The sequence below is a fragment of the Camellia sinensis genome, chromosome 14 (genome assembly GCF_055761805.1).
Source record: "Camellia sinensis isolate YWXY chromosome 14, ASM5576180v1, whole genome shotgun sequence".
NCBI classification, from domain to species: Eukaryota; Viridiplantae; Streptophyta; class Magnoliopsida; order Ericales; family Theaceae; genus Camellia; species Camellia sinensis.
In genome coordinates, this window is record NC_138974.1 from 137,035,515 (window position 1) to 137,053,069 (window position 17,555).

General features: G+C 37.4%; 2 protein-coding genes across 16 annotated transcripts; both read right to left on the bottom strand.

The window, feature by feature from the left end:
* Window positions 1–1,750: 1,750 nt before the first annotated feature.
* LOC114275223 (pentatricopeptide repeat-containing protein At1g04840-like) lies at window positions 1,751–2,800 on the bottom strand. The gene has a single exon (XM_028217224.2). The coding sequence runs from the start codon at window positions 2,798–2,800 to the stop codon at window positions 1,751–1,753; it is 1,050 nt and encodes a 349-aa protein (XP_028073025.2).
* A 2,343-nt stretch (window positions 2,801–5,143) lies between these two features.
* LOC114261133 (long chain acyl-CoA synthetase 1) lies at window positions 5,144–17,114 on the bottom strand. 15 transcript variants are annotated; one of them, XR_014350167.1, is made up of 20 exons: window positions 14,477–14,924; window positions 13,082–13,145; window positions 12,884–12,973; window positions 12,678–12,734; window positions 12,531–12,579; window positions 12,162–12,238; window positions 12,033–12,072; window positions 8,950–9,044; window positions 8,426–8,593; window positions 8,147–8,257; window positions 7,804–7,891; window positions 7,643–7,709; window positions 7,443–7,518; window positions 7,228–7,345; window positions 6,801–7,046; window positions 6,579–6,718; window positions 6,277–6,459; window positions 6,096–6,196; window positions 5,503–5,622; window positions 5,144–5,411 (listed from the first exon to the last, which is right to left on the bottom strand). XR_014350167.1 is itself a non-coding variant. In XM_082904333.1 (19 exons), the coding sequence occupies exons 2-19, from the start codon at window positions 13,112–13,114 to the stop codon at window positions 5,364–5,366; spliced, it is 1,809 nt and encodes a 602-aa protein (XP_082760459.1). In that variant the 5' UTR covers window positions 13,115–13,145; window positions 15,351–16,940; the 3' UTR covers window positions 5,144–5,363. The 15 variants fall into 15 exon arrangements, 6 of the variants coding, with proteins under 6 accessions (XP_082760459.1, XP_082760460.1, XP_082760458.1 ...); XM_082904333.1 differs by lacking the exons at window positions 6,096–6,196; window positions 14,477–14,924 and adding an exon at window positions 15,351–16,940 and having other exon boundaries at window positions 5,503–5,625; XM_082904334.1 differs by lacking the exon at window positions 6,096–6,196.
* Between the last annotated feature and the right edge of the window lie 441 nt (window positions 17,115–17,555).

The window sequence follows — 17,555 nt, forward strand, 5'->3', positions numbered from 1 at the left end:
TTGTGTACACCATTATTGAAGGAGTTTAGTTAAGAGCTGTAGAAAGTTGTAAGAGCTCTCCTATTTTGTTCTGATTGTGGTGGTTTTCATGTTTTTTTTGTTGTTAGAAGTTTCAACTTCTAACACAACATGGTTGGGCTACTGTGGACGAGATTTTTCTTGTGTACGTGCTTGAAGTTTTTGCAGGTTTGAATATCAAGGAGTAGTTCCCACAAAAGGATAAAATAAATAAGGAAGTCCAGTAGAATTTGAAACATAAAAATGTTTATGATGAAAAAGTAGAGACAAAGCTCATTTTAACAGCACCAGTTGCTGCAACTTTTGGCTTGTATTTATTGGAACTCGTTACTGACCCAAAACAATACCTTGTGTCAGTTCAATCTTCTACTCTAATCAGAAGACGAAATGCCCCTATTAAAGATTCAAAGGGTGAGCACTAGAACTGAGAAAGGCTTGTAAGTCATGATGCTGAATGCCAAATTCATGGAAGAATGAATCAGGAAAAAATATATTATGATCAATTCGATAGAGTCGAAGTTCAAACAGGCAGTCTTATACAGTGAAAAAAGCTTCCATAAGTCTTTAGTCGTGTTGCTTTAAATCCTTTCCCTTCATACACCACTGTAATAGGGTCACACAAGCAGTCTCCAACTGGGATCAAAGCTCTGTTTATATGAGAATCTCACCCAGATGAAAGATCACATTCTGCCTTTAATACGCTTCACCAAAAATCTAGATGTGCATGCCATAGAAGTCTCCTTTTATTGACTAGACAAATTGATCACACAAGTCCAAACTAGTTGAATTTTGAATAGTAATACCAGTCAGTAACCACTGGGAACTGTCACAATTTAGCCTAAGACCATTATGTACCTTTCACAAGGCCTAATGAAAACTTCACTGATTGGTGATAGGAGGAAAAGTCTCATCATGTGTTTATGAACAGTCTCGATAATGGTTTTGAGAGTACCCACCTCCATATGCTCAGGTTTATGCAGCGTGGACAGTTTTAAATCATACTCCACATTCAATAAATAGAGAAGATGAAGATTTCGTCAACCATCTACGTATGGATTTAGATTACGAATCTGTAAGACAGCATGACGAAGAAAGATGATTGTGCAATGCAAGTTGAGTTCATGTCTTCATGATACTTCAGTTTTGAGATGCCAAATCTTGAAAGCCAAAAAGATGCAGTTTATTTTTTATCATAGACCAGAAGAAAACTCGATCCAACTACCTGCATTCTGCATTTTCGCACGCCTTTCTTTCATCATCTTCCTCAACTCAATTAGAGTGCCCCATATTCCCTATTCACCATGTATCTTTGACAGCATGGAATATACAGCAGGATGATCTTTTGAAGTGTGTTAATCCACTTTGCTGCAAACTCCCCGAGTTCCAAACTTGAATGCAAGCTACATGCTGCAAGCAATGCACCCCACACAACCACATCAGGCTTAAAAGGCATTCCCTCTATCAATTTCACTGTTGTCTTTAGAAAACCTACTCTCCCATATAGATCCACCATGCAAGCATAATGCTCCATCCCCGCTTTAATTCCATATTTTGTTGTCATAGAGTTAAAATGCCTTTCGCCTTCTTCAACCAGTCCTCCATGCACGCACGCAGATAATACATTAACAAATGTAATTTCATCAGGTTTCACACCACCATTAATCATTCTCTCAAACTCTTCCAATGCTCTAGTTGCAAGGCCATGCCTTGAATAACCACCAATGACTGAGTTCTATGTCGCCAAGTCCTTCTTTGGTACGGATTCAAAAAAGTAGAATGCAGCTTCAATGTCCCCACATTTTGCATACATATCAACAAGAGCTGTTGATAAGACCACATCAAAAGGTATACCAGACTTCAACATGTTCGAGTGAACTTGCTTGCCCATGAGGAGAGAGGAGCGTTTTGAACATGCGTCTAAAGCTCTTGAAAATGTAAATTGATTTGGCTGGGTTTCCGATTTCAACATCAATAGAAATAACTCCAAAGCATGCACAAACTTACCATTCTGCACATACCCACTTACCATAACAGTCCACAAAACCACATTTCTTTCACAATTTCCATTAAAGATTGATCGCGCTTCATCAAGCTCTTTATTCCTAATATACCCATTAACCAAAATAGCCCAAGAAATAATATTCTTCTCAGGCATCATCTCAAAAGCTCTCCGAGCCTCCCCTGATAATCCTAACTCCATATAACCCAAAATCAACGCATTCCACGATGTGACTTTTTTTGCTAAAATTTCATCAAACACTAGATATAAACCTTTGCTATGTCCCAAATCAGTGTAACCTCTCATCAATAAGGACCCAACAAACACACACGAATTTAGTGTTGAACGGAGTGCAAGGCCATGGAGTTGAGGAATCAAAAGGTTAAATCCCGTGTTTGTAAGCGCGCTGATGACTATCGAAAAGGTGAAATCATTGGGTCGCAATCCATCTCTTCCCATACGTGGGAAACAATGGTAGATTCCTTGTGGGTTTTTGATCTTGTGCAAACCAGATAATATGGCGTTCCAAGAAACAACATCTCTTAGGAGCATTTGATCGAACAAGTGTTGAGCGTGTTGGATTTGGTCGTGTTTTATGTATCTGGAAAACATTGAATTCCAAGAGACGATGTCTCTCGAAAAGGGGTTTTCATCAAACAGTTTGCGAGCATCGTTTATATTTCCCTCACGAATGTAACCGTTGATCGTGTAGTTCAGAGTAGCCGTTGAAATAGTACAAATTTGGCTGGAAGTTACAAGCAGTGCCCTGCCTAAAGTGCGCATTGGGCGCAATACGACTCCTCGACCTCCCCAGTTCGGTGGCGTAAGTGGGGACAAGTCAGAAATATAACAACCTTTTGTCGTGAATACCAACCACAATATCATTTTATTTTCATTTCACTTCATAGATAAAAAAAACTCTCTCCAATTTAGATATTAAATTTGGTAAGTCGTCTTACCCAGAAAAAAGACTATAATCTTGGCCAGAAAATGAATAGTGCTATATGTACCAATTTATATATTAATTAATAGATTAACGGATGATATAATATAATTTTAAATATTTTAAATTTTTATAGTTTGCTCTTGAATCTGAAGGATTCCGGATAAGCAGAACTAAGACAGAGTACATGGAGTGTAAATTTAGTAACAGTAACAATGAAAGCAGAGGAGAAGTGAAGATTGAGAACCAAGAACTACCTAAGAGTGAATATTTTCTTTATTTAGGGTCGATTATCACAACAGCGGGAGAGATTGATGCAGATGTGGCCCTTAGGATTAAGGCAGGATGGTGTAAGTGGAGAAGTGCGTCTGGGGTATTGTGCGATAAACGAATACCCACTAGACTAAAAGGTAAGTTTTATAGAACGGCTATTAGACCAGCTATGCTGTATGGGACGGAGTGTTGGGCAACCAAGAAACAACATGTAGATAAGATGAGTGTGGCTAAGATGAGGATGCTAAGGTGGATGTGTAGTAAAACTAGACAAGACAGGATTAGAAATGAGTGTATTCGAGAATGGGTAGGAGTAGCACCGATAGAAGATAAGTTGAGAGAGAATCGTTTGAGATGGTTTGGTCATATTCAACAGAGACCAACAGAGGCAGTAGTGAAGAGATGCGATGCTGTAACGGTAGATGGAAGTGTTAGGGGACGAGGTAGGCCTAGATTAACGTTGACTAGCGTTATAAATAGAGATATGAATCTATTTAATTTGACTAATAATATGGCCTTTGATAGGGCCGCGTGGAGAAGAAGGATTCATGTAGCCGACCCCATTTGATGGGACTTAAGGCTTGGTTTGGTTTGGTTTGGTTTGGTATAATAGGTGGGGTCATAATATTGAAGTGACAATAATGTCGTAACATATGTTGATACACTAACTGGTATACCAATTAGTATGTGTAACACCACTACCAAAAAATAGATATAAAAAATTGAGATTGAATTGATATATTGTGAAGTTTATACTTGAATAAATATTTGATCATTGTGAATAAATATTCTTGATATGCTGTATTGTTGTATTAATTAAATTTCATAAAATTGTGTGAAAATTATATGTTAAAGGCGAATTGAGGAGAGATTGAAATCAGATTCTCAAATGAAGTAGATTTCTCAAATTAAGTAGAAATTTGATTTACACATTCCCCATGATAATCTCAATTTTTTTGAAAAAATTGAACAATTGAAAAAGAAGGGAAAAAAAAGGAAGATGAAATTACAATATTAATTTTTTTTTTTTTCATTTTAATTTTCTAATAGAGAATTCCTAGCTAAACCAAATATTTGAATAACATTGGTAAAATTATTTTATTAGTAGTAATAGAATCTTGATAATAATTTTTTTTTCCTCTTAGATTGATGCCATCCAAAATCAGAGTATTGAATAGAGATTTTAAAAAAATAAAAATAAAAATTGTGAAATTCTCGTACAAAGAGAATTATTCCTGAAATGATTTCAAAATAACTATATTCAATAGGTTATTTTTAGTCTCTTCAAATTCATTCTTAAAATCTACTCTAAAATATGAATTAAAATCTATACTTTCTGAATGAATGATGTCCTTTACTTCATCATTTTGGTACTCCATTTTTATCTAAAAAACATATTATAAAAAATTTGATTGGATGAAAAAAAAAAATCCCACCGACAGCAAGGTTATGGAATGAACACCCACAGAAAACCGACCCTATATCATCGTCCCTCAAAATGGGAAATGGTTTAAAATTCATATATGGAACAGTAATCCAATAAATACTAAAAAATATATCAACAAATATACTAAGTAAGATGTGGGGTCTAGTCAGCTGATTAAAGGCAACAGCCACTCAAATGAATTGCCCGAAATCTGTGATACCATTTTATGTAAATCCGTAGCTGAAAATTGTTCAGGTTGCCACCATGGACACTACGGTCATTACTAGCTACATGTATTGTGTTGATTAGCTGGGCCAAACCTTCACAAGGTGCAGGCTCATCATTTCAATTTGGTAGTCCAAAAGATTTTAATTTCAATGCTGCTTTCAACTGTTGTGAAAGCAGAAATTTGGTCGCTGAATCCACTGCTGAAGCAATTCATTGTTTCTCCAAATCAAAGGCAGATCGTTGCCCAGAGCAGGTATTTTTGCGTTATATAAATAATAATAATAATTAATTAATTACTTGTTACTGGCATGATTTTACAATACTGCTTGTAGCATCGTCTTGAATGTAAAATATCATATTAGCTAATACATTATATAAGCATAGACCAACTGATGCATAAACCAAACCAAACTAAGTCTTAAGTCCCATCAAATGGGGTTGGCTACCAATTAATGCATATATAAATAAATCAATAGCTAGCGTCTCCCTGCTGACAATTTTTGGTAGGGTTCATCACTTTTGACCTGCACAAAAATGAATAACTCCATTTCTCTCACACCACACAGTAATTGTTTGACAGTGATTAAAGGGAAGAGGTGAGCAATCCATTTTTACCTTGTAATACTTGTGCAGTTTATCTCTTTTCTTCTTTAGTGTTGCAGTCACCAAATCCCTTTCTGCATCGAAGGGTTGAGGTTCCAGACTGATGCCTTTGATATATTCAAATCCTCTCAGCTGCTATGATTAAAAAAAAAAAGAAAAAGCAGACGAATCAAATAAACAGACATTTCCATAATTTTCTTAGATCAAAATATATAGAAAAGGTAACTACTGGGTTGGAAAATGCCACATGCTCCGAAAGATTAGGCCACTTTCAGCACTTAGGCCAAGTTTGGCAAATTGCAAAAAAGTCAAAAAGCCAAAAAGTTACTCAAAAAGTTAAAAAGTTAACACTATTCACCAAAAGTCAACAATTACTGCTGCACAACTCTCAATCCTAATTTTTCCCTACAAATCAATTTTTACAATTTTTTATTACACATTTTTCCATAAAAAGTCAAAAAGTTAACCCAAACATCCATATTTTCTCCTTCAATTTTTTAGTCCAAAAAGACAAAAAGTGCATTTATTTAGGACACCCCAAACAACCCCTTAAGATTGTAAATGTGTCCAATACTGCAATGGCATGTTAGAGCAATAGATAATACCTCCAAACAAATTAAATTTATGCATTTGCTCCACTGATCTTAACCCAATGTTCTAAGAGAACCATGGTTTATGATTTGATTCAAACCCAACCGAGTCATAGCTGGAAAGAGAGCTGGTCCACTATCAATAAAACTAGCCTTGAAAAAAATGAGAGTAAATGAAGGAAACACTAAGAAATACCTTGGTTCTCTCTGCTTTAGACTTTAGCTGAAGGAGAACATTATCTTGTAGCTGCTTAAGGAAGCATAGCTCCGAGAGGGAACCTCTATGGCCATTTTGATAAGCCCACCTTATTGTGTTCTCTTCATGTGGTACAACTACTGCAACTATCATTGACCTGAAGCTGTCCCCATACACCCAAATCTAAAAGAGCCCCAGAACAAAAATGTTCAAACTTCCACTTTGGAACAAAGAAACTTGAATGCACAACAAATTAAATTTCATACACAACCCAATAAAGAAGAGAGATTGTTCGTGCTCACATCTTCAACAATAGGGGTGATACCATAAAATTTCTCCAAACGTTCAACCGCAACATGCTCTCCTTGGGACAGCTTAATTAGATTTTTCTTCCTATCAGTGATTTTAGCAACCCCATTTGTGAGCATTTCCCCCATGTCATCTGAAAAATACCAAGGAAAAACATTTAAGGAAAAGAAAGTTTGTTCATAAACAATTGTTCAACAGGGAATGAAGTATACAACCTGTATGAAACCACCCATCTTTAAATGCCTCTGCTGTCAACTCTGGATTCTTGTTGTACCCAGTGAAAGTAGTTTTCCCCCTCACACATATCTCGCCACACGAAGGGTCTCCAAGCGGATTGTAACCCATCTCTGGAACTTCCTCCAGACGCAACTCACTATACACAAACGGTGAACCAATAGTTCCAATCATGCACATTTCATCCGGAAAGCCAATCGTGGCTAAACCACAAGTCTCTGTCAACCCTGTATGGTACGTAATGTGATTTGTTGAAAATGTGCAAACAAGGTATAGGGAAATCTTAATCGACAAAGGTTCTATAGACTAAAACTTTTGTCCAAATTTTGTTTTTGCTAATTGTATCCAAAAAATAAAAAATAAAAAAATTGGGGGCTAATCCTCTGTATGTTCAGAAATAATGTTTACCATAGCCTTGTACTACATAAGCACGGGAAGTAACACGCAAGAACTCTTCCACCTCACTGCTTAAGGGTGCAGCTCCAGACACTATCAGACGAATCCATCCACCTAATCTAGCTTTTACCTAAACAAAAACAGAAAGACAGTCAGTTAGCAGTATCTTTAAAGAATGTGAATTGATTGATAATTATCATTTGAATCCCTAAATTTTTTGTATCCACCTTCCTAAAAGCTAGCAGATCAGCCAACCATGACGCGTTTTTGTGTTTGAATCCTAAATTCATCCAGGCAAGTTTGCTGTATGACAATGTAAAGGCACATAAGTATCATAAACTTAATCTGTATGCTACTTTACAAAAAGATGCCCAACAGATCAACAACTTAACAAAAATGCCAACAAAACCAACAGAACCTATCTTACTATTGATAAAGGATGTCAAAAGCTCTCCTCCTCACTGGATTGAGTTCCTCTAGTGCTTTTATGACACCTGACGGACGAATACAATTGATTGTTAAGTAGCTTGTTCCAAATCAATGGAAATACAAGTGTCAGATGACAAATGACTTGAAAAATTCCCATGCCTTCACGTATTCTTTCAAAAACTCGAGGTACACCAGCAAGAAAAGTCGGCCTTAACTCCATCAAATCATCCCCTAGTTCATTTATATCCTTCAAGTAATAGAATGAAGAAGTTGAAATCAAAAAAAAAAAAAAAAAAAGGAGTGAGAACTACAATTTGTGGAGAATTAGAAGTAAAATTGAGAACCTTATGCTCCATTTGGCTTATGTTCTTAATTTCATATCTCTTCTCTTATCTGTAGAACATTAAATAATCCATTTTCTGCCTTCTCCTTTTGCCCAATCTTTCCAAGAACCAAATGGAGCATTTATCTAAAATATTTAAATGAAGTTCCGGCAGCTTACCCCATGATAGTAGCCAACAGAAGCACCCTTACGGAAAAAATATTCTTCAATCATGCGGTCAAGGACATGAGCAAGAGGCAGGAAAGATATATAAACATCATCCGCCGTCATCTATCATGAGTCCCAGTGATGTCAGTATATAACAGAGAGAGAAAGAGGAAAACACAGACACTGATAACAGAAAATGTAGGCAATGAATAACTGAAAATGTTGGAACTCATGAACAAAAACATCTTGAGGTGTGAAAGCAAACATCAGACAGTCATGCGTCACAGTTACCTTGTCTTCAAATTGTCCCAGAAAGAGATCAACCCCTCTTATGTTCAGTGCAATGTTTTCATGTGTTAAAATAACACCTTTTGGATCTCCACTGGTGCCACTGGTGTACATAATTGTACATATGTTGAATGGCTGAGGTGGCAGAGGCTCTGATGGGTGCTCTTTTCCCTGACATACAAGAGACAGGAAATCAGCAATCAGACAACAAAAATGTCTAGAACCAAAAGTATGATGCTACAATGCAAATGAAGATGGAAAGTATATTCCAGAAGTTGTAGTTTCTCTTGGGTTTTGGCAGGGGAATTTTTTTTTTTTTTTTTTTTTTTTGAAGATGATCTATGGAAACAGAACACCATACAGCATATATTCTAGCCATCTTCAAATTTAATATCCAAAACACAGAATTTTGTTTTCCACAAACAAGCTATCCAAACATTATCACACGCTTTAAGTCACAAAGCAGAGACAAAAATGATTAATGTCAGAGAAATTTAGGAATATATTAATCAGATTTTAAAACTAACCATGTGTTGGAACTCATTCCATGAGTACGATTTTATTTCAATGGAGGCAACTTTTTTTTTAACTTCTTCTGCCAATGAAGTGAAGCAAACAATCACTGCAACCAAAAGAAAACTTAGAAGAAGGGCTTTGAGCAGTTGCAACAAATCAAAAGGTGTTAAAATCCACCTACTCTCCACCTACTTCACCCACTTAAACCTACTCCACTAAACCTAACCCACTACACCACTACCACCTCACCTACTCCACTAAACCTTCACCCACTTAAACCTACTCCACTAAACCTAACCCACTACACCACTACCACCTCCACTTCACCTACTCCTCACCTATTACACACTCACTCTCTCCTATATATAGGAATCATTGTAATCATACATACAATCAATCAATAATATACATCAATTTATTTTACATGGTATCAGAGCTAGGTTAAGAACCTAGTAATTCTGCTTCACCGGCGGGCGGCAGCCTCGCCTTGGCCGCCCGCCGGACCTCTACACACATATCTTCACTCCGCTGCCACAATCCGCTGCCACATTATTTTTCTTGATCTTGATCATCTGGAAGTGTTGTGACCTCCATACATGTTATTGAAGAAAGAAATTTCAGAGCAAAGTTGGATCTGTGTGCTTGACAGTAGACCATAGATCCTCCTTTCTAAGCTAAACTGTGAATAATGGAAAGCATAGTGGGACAGATCCGTGGAGGACAAGATCAGCCGCTAGCCTTCCTTCACATACTGCCGCAGCACCACTATCCTCATCAACAACCAAACAGTCGAGCTCTCCAGGTGGTAGACTTCCTAATTTCTTGCAGATTCTTGTTAGGGCTCGATAAGCAGACTGGGCAGCCTAGAGGGTTTTGTCTATTCGTGTACAGGACAATCGAGAGTGCGAAGAAGGCATTAATGGAGCCTCATAAGAACTTTGAAGGGCACATTTTGCATTGCCAGAGAGCAATTGATGGTCCAAAACAAAGCCATAATCATCATGCTGCCCATACCTCATCCTCTAAAAAAATAATTCTCCACACACACTCCCACTTTGTCCCATTTTTTATTATTATTATTATTATTATTATTATTATTATTATTATATATTTTCTTTTTCAGACCCATTAACTTGTCAAACAGTCTGTTCCCACCTTTATTCTTTTTCTTCATCATTTCATCACCATCCCCTTATTTCTTTATTTATTTTATTTTATTTTTCGATTCCCTTCTTTTCACAACTTAAAAAAAAACAAAAAAAAAAAAAAAAAAAAAAAAAAAAAAACACAAAACACAAAACACAAAACAATTTCCAAATTTTTCCAATAGCCCATCTTTTATTCATGACAAGATTCAACCCCCATCACATTTCTACACAAAAAAAAAAAAAAAAAAAAAAAAAAAAAAAAAAAAAACAAACAAACAAACAAACAAACAACAACACAAGCTTTGTTTTCTTTTCGGCAGCGGCCATACATCGACCTCACTTCTTCTCTACTCTGCCGCCGGTCTTTTCTTTTTGCCTCCGTCCTGGGCGGCCCTTGCCGGTGTTGCCTCCGTGTTTCCCACTCCACTGGGCATGATCACTACTCCCTGCTCCTCCACTGCAGCATATGGCGGCCCTCCAAATCGGAACATCACGGTGGCCTTCCGCTTCAGTTCCTTATTTTCTGCCTTTAGCACACTGATCTCTGCTCGCGCATCCTTATACATGCGTTGGAGCAGAGCCAGCTGGGAATTTAAATGCTGCACCTCATTTGTCCTACTCTGCAGCCGGTGCGACAAGTTTGTGACCGCAGTCATGGTTTCCACACATGACTTCAGAGTATACTGATTGGCCTCAATATCAGTTTGCACCGCCATTTTTTGCTCCACCGACCGCATCGGAAAGTTCAACGGAGCAAAACCAGAGGTGTTTGGTTGAGGTTCACTGGCCACCGCACCAGTTATTTCTCTTGTGGACTCGTTCAGTTCTGGAAAGAGCGTGAGCAGACCACGGGAAGAGGAGGCCATGTTCTGGGTAGCTGGACGGGAAGAAGAGGCCATGTTGCTGAGTGTTTCAGAGACGGGTTGGTTACAGAGTATTACAGAGTTTCTCTCTCAGCAAAGGAAGAGTTGTTTTCAGAGGATTTTCAGAAGTTTTTTGTCTGCCTCAGCCTCAGCATCAACCTTGGTTAAATAGCGAGGCAGCCACGCGTATCGCGCGCCACTTGACGCCAGACGACAAACGGGCGCGCCAGTCAAGGCACTCACGTGCCTCGCCATCATGTCCGGCACATCTTTTTATGACTTGGGCTCGCCTTTTGATGGCACGTCTTTTTATGGATTGGGCACACCTTTTGATGGCACGCCTTTTGAAAGATTGGGCACACCTTTTGAGGGTGCGACTTTTTAAGGGTCCGACAAGACTCTATAAACTGTCCCGACATTGATTCCGGTTAGCTCCTTTATGGGTCCGACAAGACTCTGTAAACTGTCCCGACATTGATTCCGGTTAGTTTCTACAAGGGTCCAGCAAGACTCTGTAAACTGTCACAACAACTGTCAGAACATTGTCTGCTACAACGGTCCGACATGACCCCATAAACTGTCTTCTACATCGGTCTGACACCACCATACAGTGTCCTCTACATGGTTTTGACACCCCCATACAGTGTCCTCTACAACGTTATGATACCACCATCCAGTGTCTTCACCAATGGTCTGACACGACCATACAGTGTCTCCTATCCTCTTTTATTTTTATGTATTTTCTTGTTTTGTTACTCTCTCCAAACTCAAGTTGGTTAGTTCCTATCCCCTTGAGTTTGCGGGGGGCTGTTAAAATCCACCTACTCTCCACCTACTTCACCCACTTAAACCTACTCCACTAAACCTAACCCACTACACCACTACCACCTCACCTACTCCACTAAACCTTCACCCACTTAAACCTACTCCACTAAACCTAACCCACTACACCACTACCACCTCCACTTCACCTACTCCTCACCTATTACACACTCACTCTCTCCTATATATAGGAATCATTGTAATCATACATACAATCAATCAATAATATACATCAATTTATTTTACAAAAGGTATTCTCACATTTTAGCCATTTAGCGTGTGTACACTCTGGATTCAATATCTGCAAAGACAACGTATTCATTCAGAACCATACGAAGATGTTGAAATACAAGATCAAAACTAAGCACTTCAAGTTTTTTCAGTTCTCACTCCTTTTACTTTCTTATCTTGGACGAAAACAAAATCAATCTCAGCATGACCTATTATGAAGTTTACAGCACCTGGTCCTGCCTCCAAGACAACCCATACAAATATCAGATCATTTTCTCCAAATGAAGTAATGAACAAATTGCTGCAATCCAATAACCACTAATAAACTCAACAAGGAAAACCATGTTCCATTATACATGTCATAACCACTGTAAGTCATCAAAGGAAAAAAATAAATTTCACCCATTTCCTGTAAAAAACTTTAGATCTAAAAGGTTATAACACAAAGAGAAAGTCCAAAGAAACAAGATTAGCAAGGATACTTACAATATTAAGCTGAAACAGGAAAGTCTAAAGAAAGAAGTTTACTAAGGGTATCATAGAGAGGCACACAAATTAAACTGTGGGCACTGCAAGCCTACAAAAGGTTCCAAACCACTTAGTCATAGAAAATTTTTTGGAAAAAAAAAAAAAAAAAACAGAGAACTGGGGTAAATAGGGTTGAGAATGAATGACCTCCATTGCCACAATCCATTGAGGGCAATTTGACCCATAAATCCCTATTTGAGAGCCCTGTCACAAGAGGATTATTTATCCAATTAACAAACTGCCTACGGAAAACCTATGAATGAAATAACAAAATAAGCTAGAGTAGTCTGGTTTTCCACGTACAATAAGCAAAGAAGTAGAACGTAATAGCAAATAGATATGTATATGCTTACAGGTTCGGCACCAGATGCCCGTAATGCAGAACCAACATGCAAAACTTCCTCATAAACTTCCTTGTACGTTTTCCAGAGATAAGGCCCAAACTAGAGGCCAAATAAAGCCATGCAGTTGCAACCCAAAAAAAAAAAAAAACCCATAACAATGTACCCAAATAAATACCAGAAAAGCTATGTACACCAAAATGTAAATACCTTTCCATCATTAAATTCACGCCATCCAAGCATTCGATTCCTTGGATACTTTTCAACAGATACCCTGCACATCAAAATATTTATGTTTAATGGCACAAGAAGTAGGCGAGATGATAATACACTCAAAACCTATGAAGGACATGTACACTTACTGGAATGATACAGGTAGGTCGATATCTAGGAAGCACGGATACGGATACGGGATACGGATACGATACGATACGGATACGGCGATACGACAAAATTTGAAAAACTAGGATACGGGTACGGCGGGGATACGTTCGTAAAAAATATTATTTTAACAATTTTTAGTAATGCAGTATGCATAAAAATAAAACCTAAAGCAAAAGACAACTTGATAAAGAAGAAAGATTCCTATAAAACTAAGAGTCTTCAAGGTCAATAGTTTCAACTTGTTCCCCTTCATCATTGAATATCACAAGACCTTAGCTAAAGCCAAAAAACCATCCTTAAATAAAAATTTCAGCAAATATACTTTTTTAAGTCATCAATGATAGCCTAGGAAGCACGGATACGAATATGGTGATATGGGGATGTGGATATGGCGATATGTTAAAATTTTAAAAAGTACGATACGGGTACAGCGGGGATACATTCATAATTTTTTTTTTTTATAATTTTAATAATGTAATATGCATGAAAATAAAACTTAAAGTAAATTAATAAATAAGGAGAGGGATTCCTATTAACCTAAAAGTGCTCAAACATTCATAAAACATCCAAAACTAAAAGCAAAAGCAAATGCAAATGCAAATTAAACATCATCCTTACATGCCAACACCAAAAAAAGAATGAGAGCAGAGAGAAGAAACGTGAGAGAGTGAAAAAGCGAGAGAGAAGTGAGAGAGACAACAAGGATACATCAATTTGACAAATTCTATTACTTTAACTCTCACTATATTCCTCTTATCAAAGAACTAAACAAAATATTATAAGTAATATATAATTTCGAGTATCCGATACTTCAAAATTAAGTATCCGATACTTCAAAATTAATAAAAAATTAATTAAGAAGTATCTGATACTTTTAAGAAGTATCCGATACGTATCCGCGAGTATCCGAGGAATATCGGTATCCGATAAGTATCCGATACGGATACGTCACCCTTTTTGAAGTATCCGTGCTTCATAGGTCGATATGATAAAATCTAAAAAAAATAAGTTACAAATATCACTTTTTAATTTAGAGTAACCCAAAAGGTAAAGATATAAATCAAAATTAAATGTCATTATATTAAATAATTTACAACATATCACTAATTTTAAATCATGCAAAGCATTAACATAAATACGGGAGATTTGGCTTTAACAGCACCAGTTGCTGCAACTTTTGGCTTGTATTTATTGGAACCCGTTACTGACCCAAAACAATACCTTGTGTCTGTTCAATCTTCTACTCTAATCAGAAGACTAAATGCCCCTATTGAAGATTCAAAGGGTGAGCACTAGAACTGAGAAAGGCTTGTAACTTGTGATGCTGAATGCCAAATTCATTGAAGCATGAATAAGGCAAAAACCAATTATGATCAATTCGATAGAGTTGAAGTTCAAACAGGCAGTCTTCTACAGGGAAAAAAGCTTCCATAAATCTTTAGTCGTGTTGCTTTAAATCCTTTCCCTTCATACACCACTCTGATAGGGTCACACAAGCAGTCTCCTACTGGGATCAAAGCTCGGTTTATATGAGAACCTCACCCAGATGAAAGATCACATGCTGCCTTTGATACGCTTCACCAAAAATCTGGATGTGCATGCCATAGAAGTCTCCTTTTATTGACTAGACAAATTGATCACACAAGTCCAAACTAGCTGAATTTGAATAGTAATACCAGTCAGTAACCACTGGGAACTGTCACAATTTAGCCTAAGACCATTATGTACCTTTCACAAGGCCTAATGAAAACTTCACTGATTGGTGACAGGAGGAGAAGTTCCATCTTGTGTTTATGAACAGTCTCGATAATGGTTTTGAGAGTACCCACCTCCATATGCTCAGGTTTATGCAGGGTGGACAGTTTTAAATAAGACTCCACATTCAATAGATAGAGAAGATGAAAATTTCGTCAACGATCTAAGTATGGATTTAGATTACAAGTCTGTAAGACAGCATGACGAAGAAAGATGATTGTGTGATGCAAGTTGAGTTCATATCTTCATGCTACTTCAGTTTTGAGATGCCAAATCTTGAAAGCCAAAAAGATGCAGTTTATTTTTTATCATGGACCAGAAGAAGCCTCGATCCAACTACCTGCATTCTGCATTTTCGCACGCCTTTCTTTCATCACCTTCCTCAACTCAATTACAGTGCCCCATATTCCCTGTTCACCATGTATCTTTGACAGCATGGAATATACAGCAGGATGATCTTTTTGAAGTGTGTTAATCCGCTTTGCTGCAAACTCCCCAAGTTCCAAACTTGAATGCAAGCTACATGCTGCAAGCAATGCACCCCACACAACCACATCAGGCTTAAAAGGCATTCCCTCTATCAATTTCACTGCTGTCTCTAGAAAACCTGCTCTCCCATATAGATCCACCATGCAAGCATAATGCTCCATCCCCGCTTTAATTCCATATTTTGTTGTCATAGAGTTAAAGTGCCTTTCGCCTTCTTCAACCAGTCCTCCATGCACGCACGCAGATAATACATTAACAAATGTAATTTGATCAGGTTTCACACCACCATTAATCATTCTCTCAAACTCTTCCAATGCTCTAGTTGCAAGGCCATGCCTTGCATAACCACCAATGACTGAGTTCCATGTCGCCAAGTCCTTCTTTGGTACGGATTCAAAAAAGCAGAATGCAGCTTCAATGTCCCCACATTTTGCATACATATCAACAAGAGCAGTTGATAAGACCACATCAAAAGGTATACCAGACTTCAACATGTTCGAGTGAACTTGCTTGCCCATGAGGAGAGAGGAGCAACCTGAACATGCGTCTAAAGCGCTTGAAAATGTAAATTGATTAGGCTGGGTTCCCGATTTCAACATCAATAGAAATAACTCCAAAGCATGCACAAACTTACCATTCTGCACATACCCACTTACCATAACAGTCCACAAAACCACATTTCTTTCACAATTTCCATTAAAGATCGATCGTGCTTCATCAAGCTCTTTATTCCTAATATACCCATTAACCAAAGTAGTCCAAGAAATAATATTCTTCTCAGGCATCATCTCAAAAGCTCTCCGAGCCTCCCCTGATAATCCTAACTCCATATAACCCAAAATCAACGCATTCCACGATGTGACATTTTTTGCTAAAATTTCATCAAACACTAGATATAAACCTTTGCGATCTCCCAAATCAGTGTAACCTCTCATCAATGAGGACCCAACAAACACACACGAATTTAGTGCTGAACGGAGTGCAAGGCCATGGAGTTGAGGGATCATAAGGTTAAATCCCGTGTTTGTAAGCGCGCTGATGACTATCGAAAAGGTGAAATCATTGGGTCTCAATCCATCTCTTCCCATACGTAGGAAACAATGGTAGATTCCTTGTGGGTTTTTGATCTTGTGCAAACCAGATAACATGGCGTTCCAAGAAACAACGTCTCTTAGGAGCATTTGATCGAACAAGTGTTGAGCGTGTTGGATTTGGTCGTGTTTTATGTATCCGGAAAACATTGAATTCCAAGAGACGACGTCTCTCGAAAAGGGGTTTCGGTCAAACAGTTTGCGAGCATCGTTTATATTTCCCTCACGAATGTAACCATTGATCATGTAGTTCAGAGTGGCCGTTGAAATAGTACAAATTTGGCTGGAAGTTACAAGCAGTGCCCTGCCTAAAGTGCGCATTGGGCGCAATACGACTCCTCGACCTCCCCAGTTGCGTAAGGGGGGACAAATCAGAAATATAACAACCTTTTGTCGTGAATACCATTTTATTTTCATTTCATTTCTTAGATAAAAACTCTCTCCAATTTAGATACTAAATTTGGTAAGTCGTCTAACCCAGAAAAAAGACTCTGGCCAGAAAATGAACAGTGCTGTATGCACCAATTTATATATTAATTAATAGATTAATAGATGATATAATATAATTTTAAAGATTTGAGATTTTTATAATTTGTATAATAAGTGAGGTCATAGTATTGAAGTGACAATGTCATAACATATGTTGATACACAAACTAACTGATATACCAATTAATGTGTATAACACCACTACCAAAAAATAGATATAAGAAATTGAGATTGAATTGATATATTGTGAAGTTTATACTTGAATATATATTTGATCATTGTGAATAAATATTCTTGATATGCTGTATTGTTGTATTAATTAAATTTCATAAAATTGTGTGAAAATTATATGTTAAAGGTGAATTGATGAGAGATTGAAATCACTTTCTCAAATTAAGTAGATTTCTCAAATTCAGTAGAAATTTGATTTACACATTCCCTATGATAATCTCAAATTTTTTGAAAAAATTGAACCAT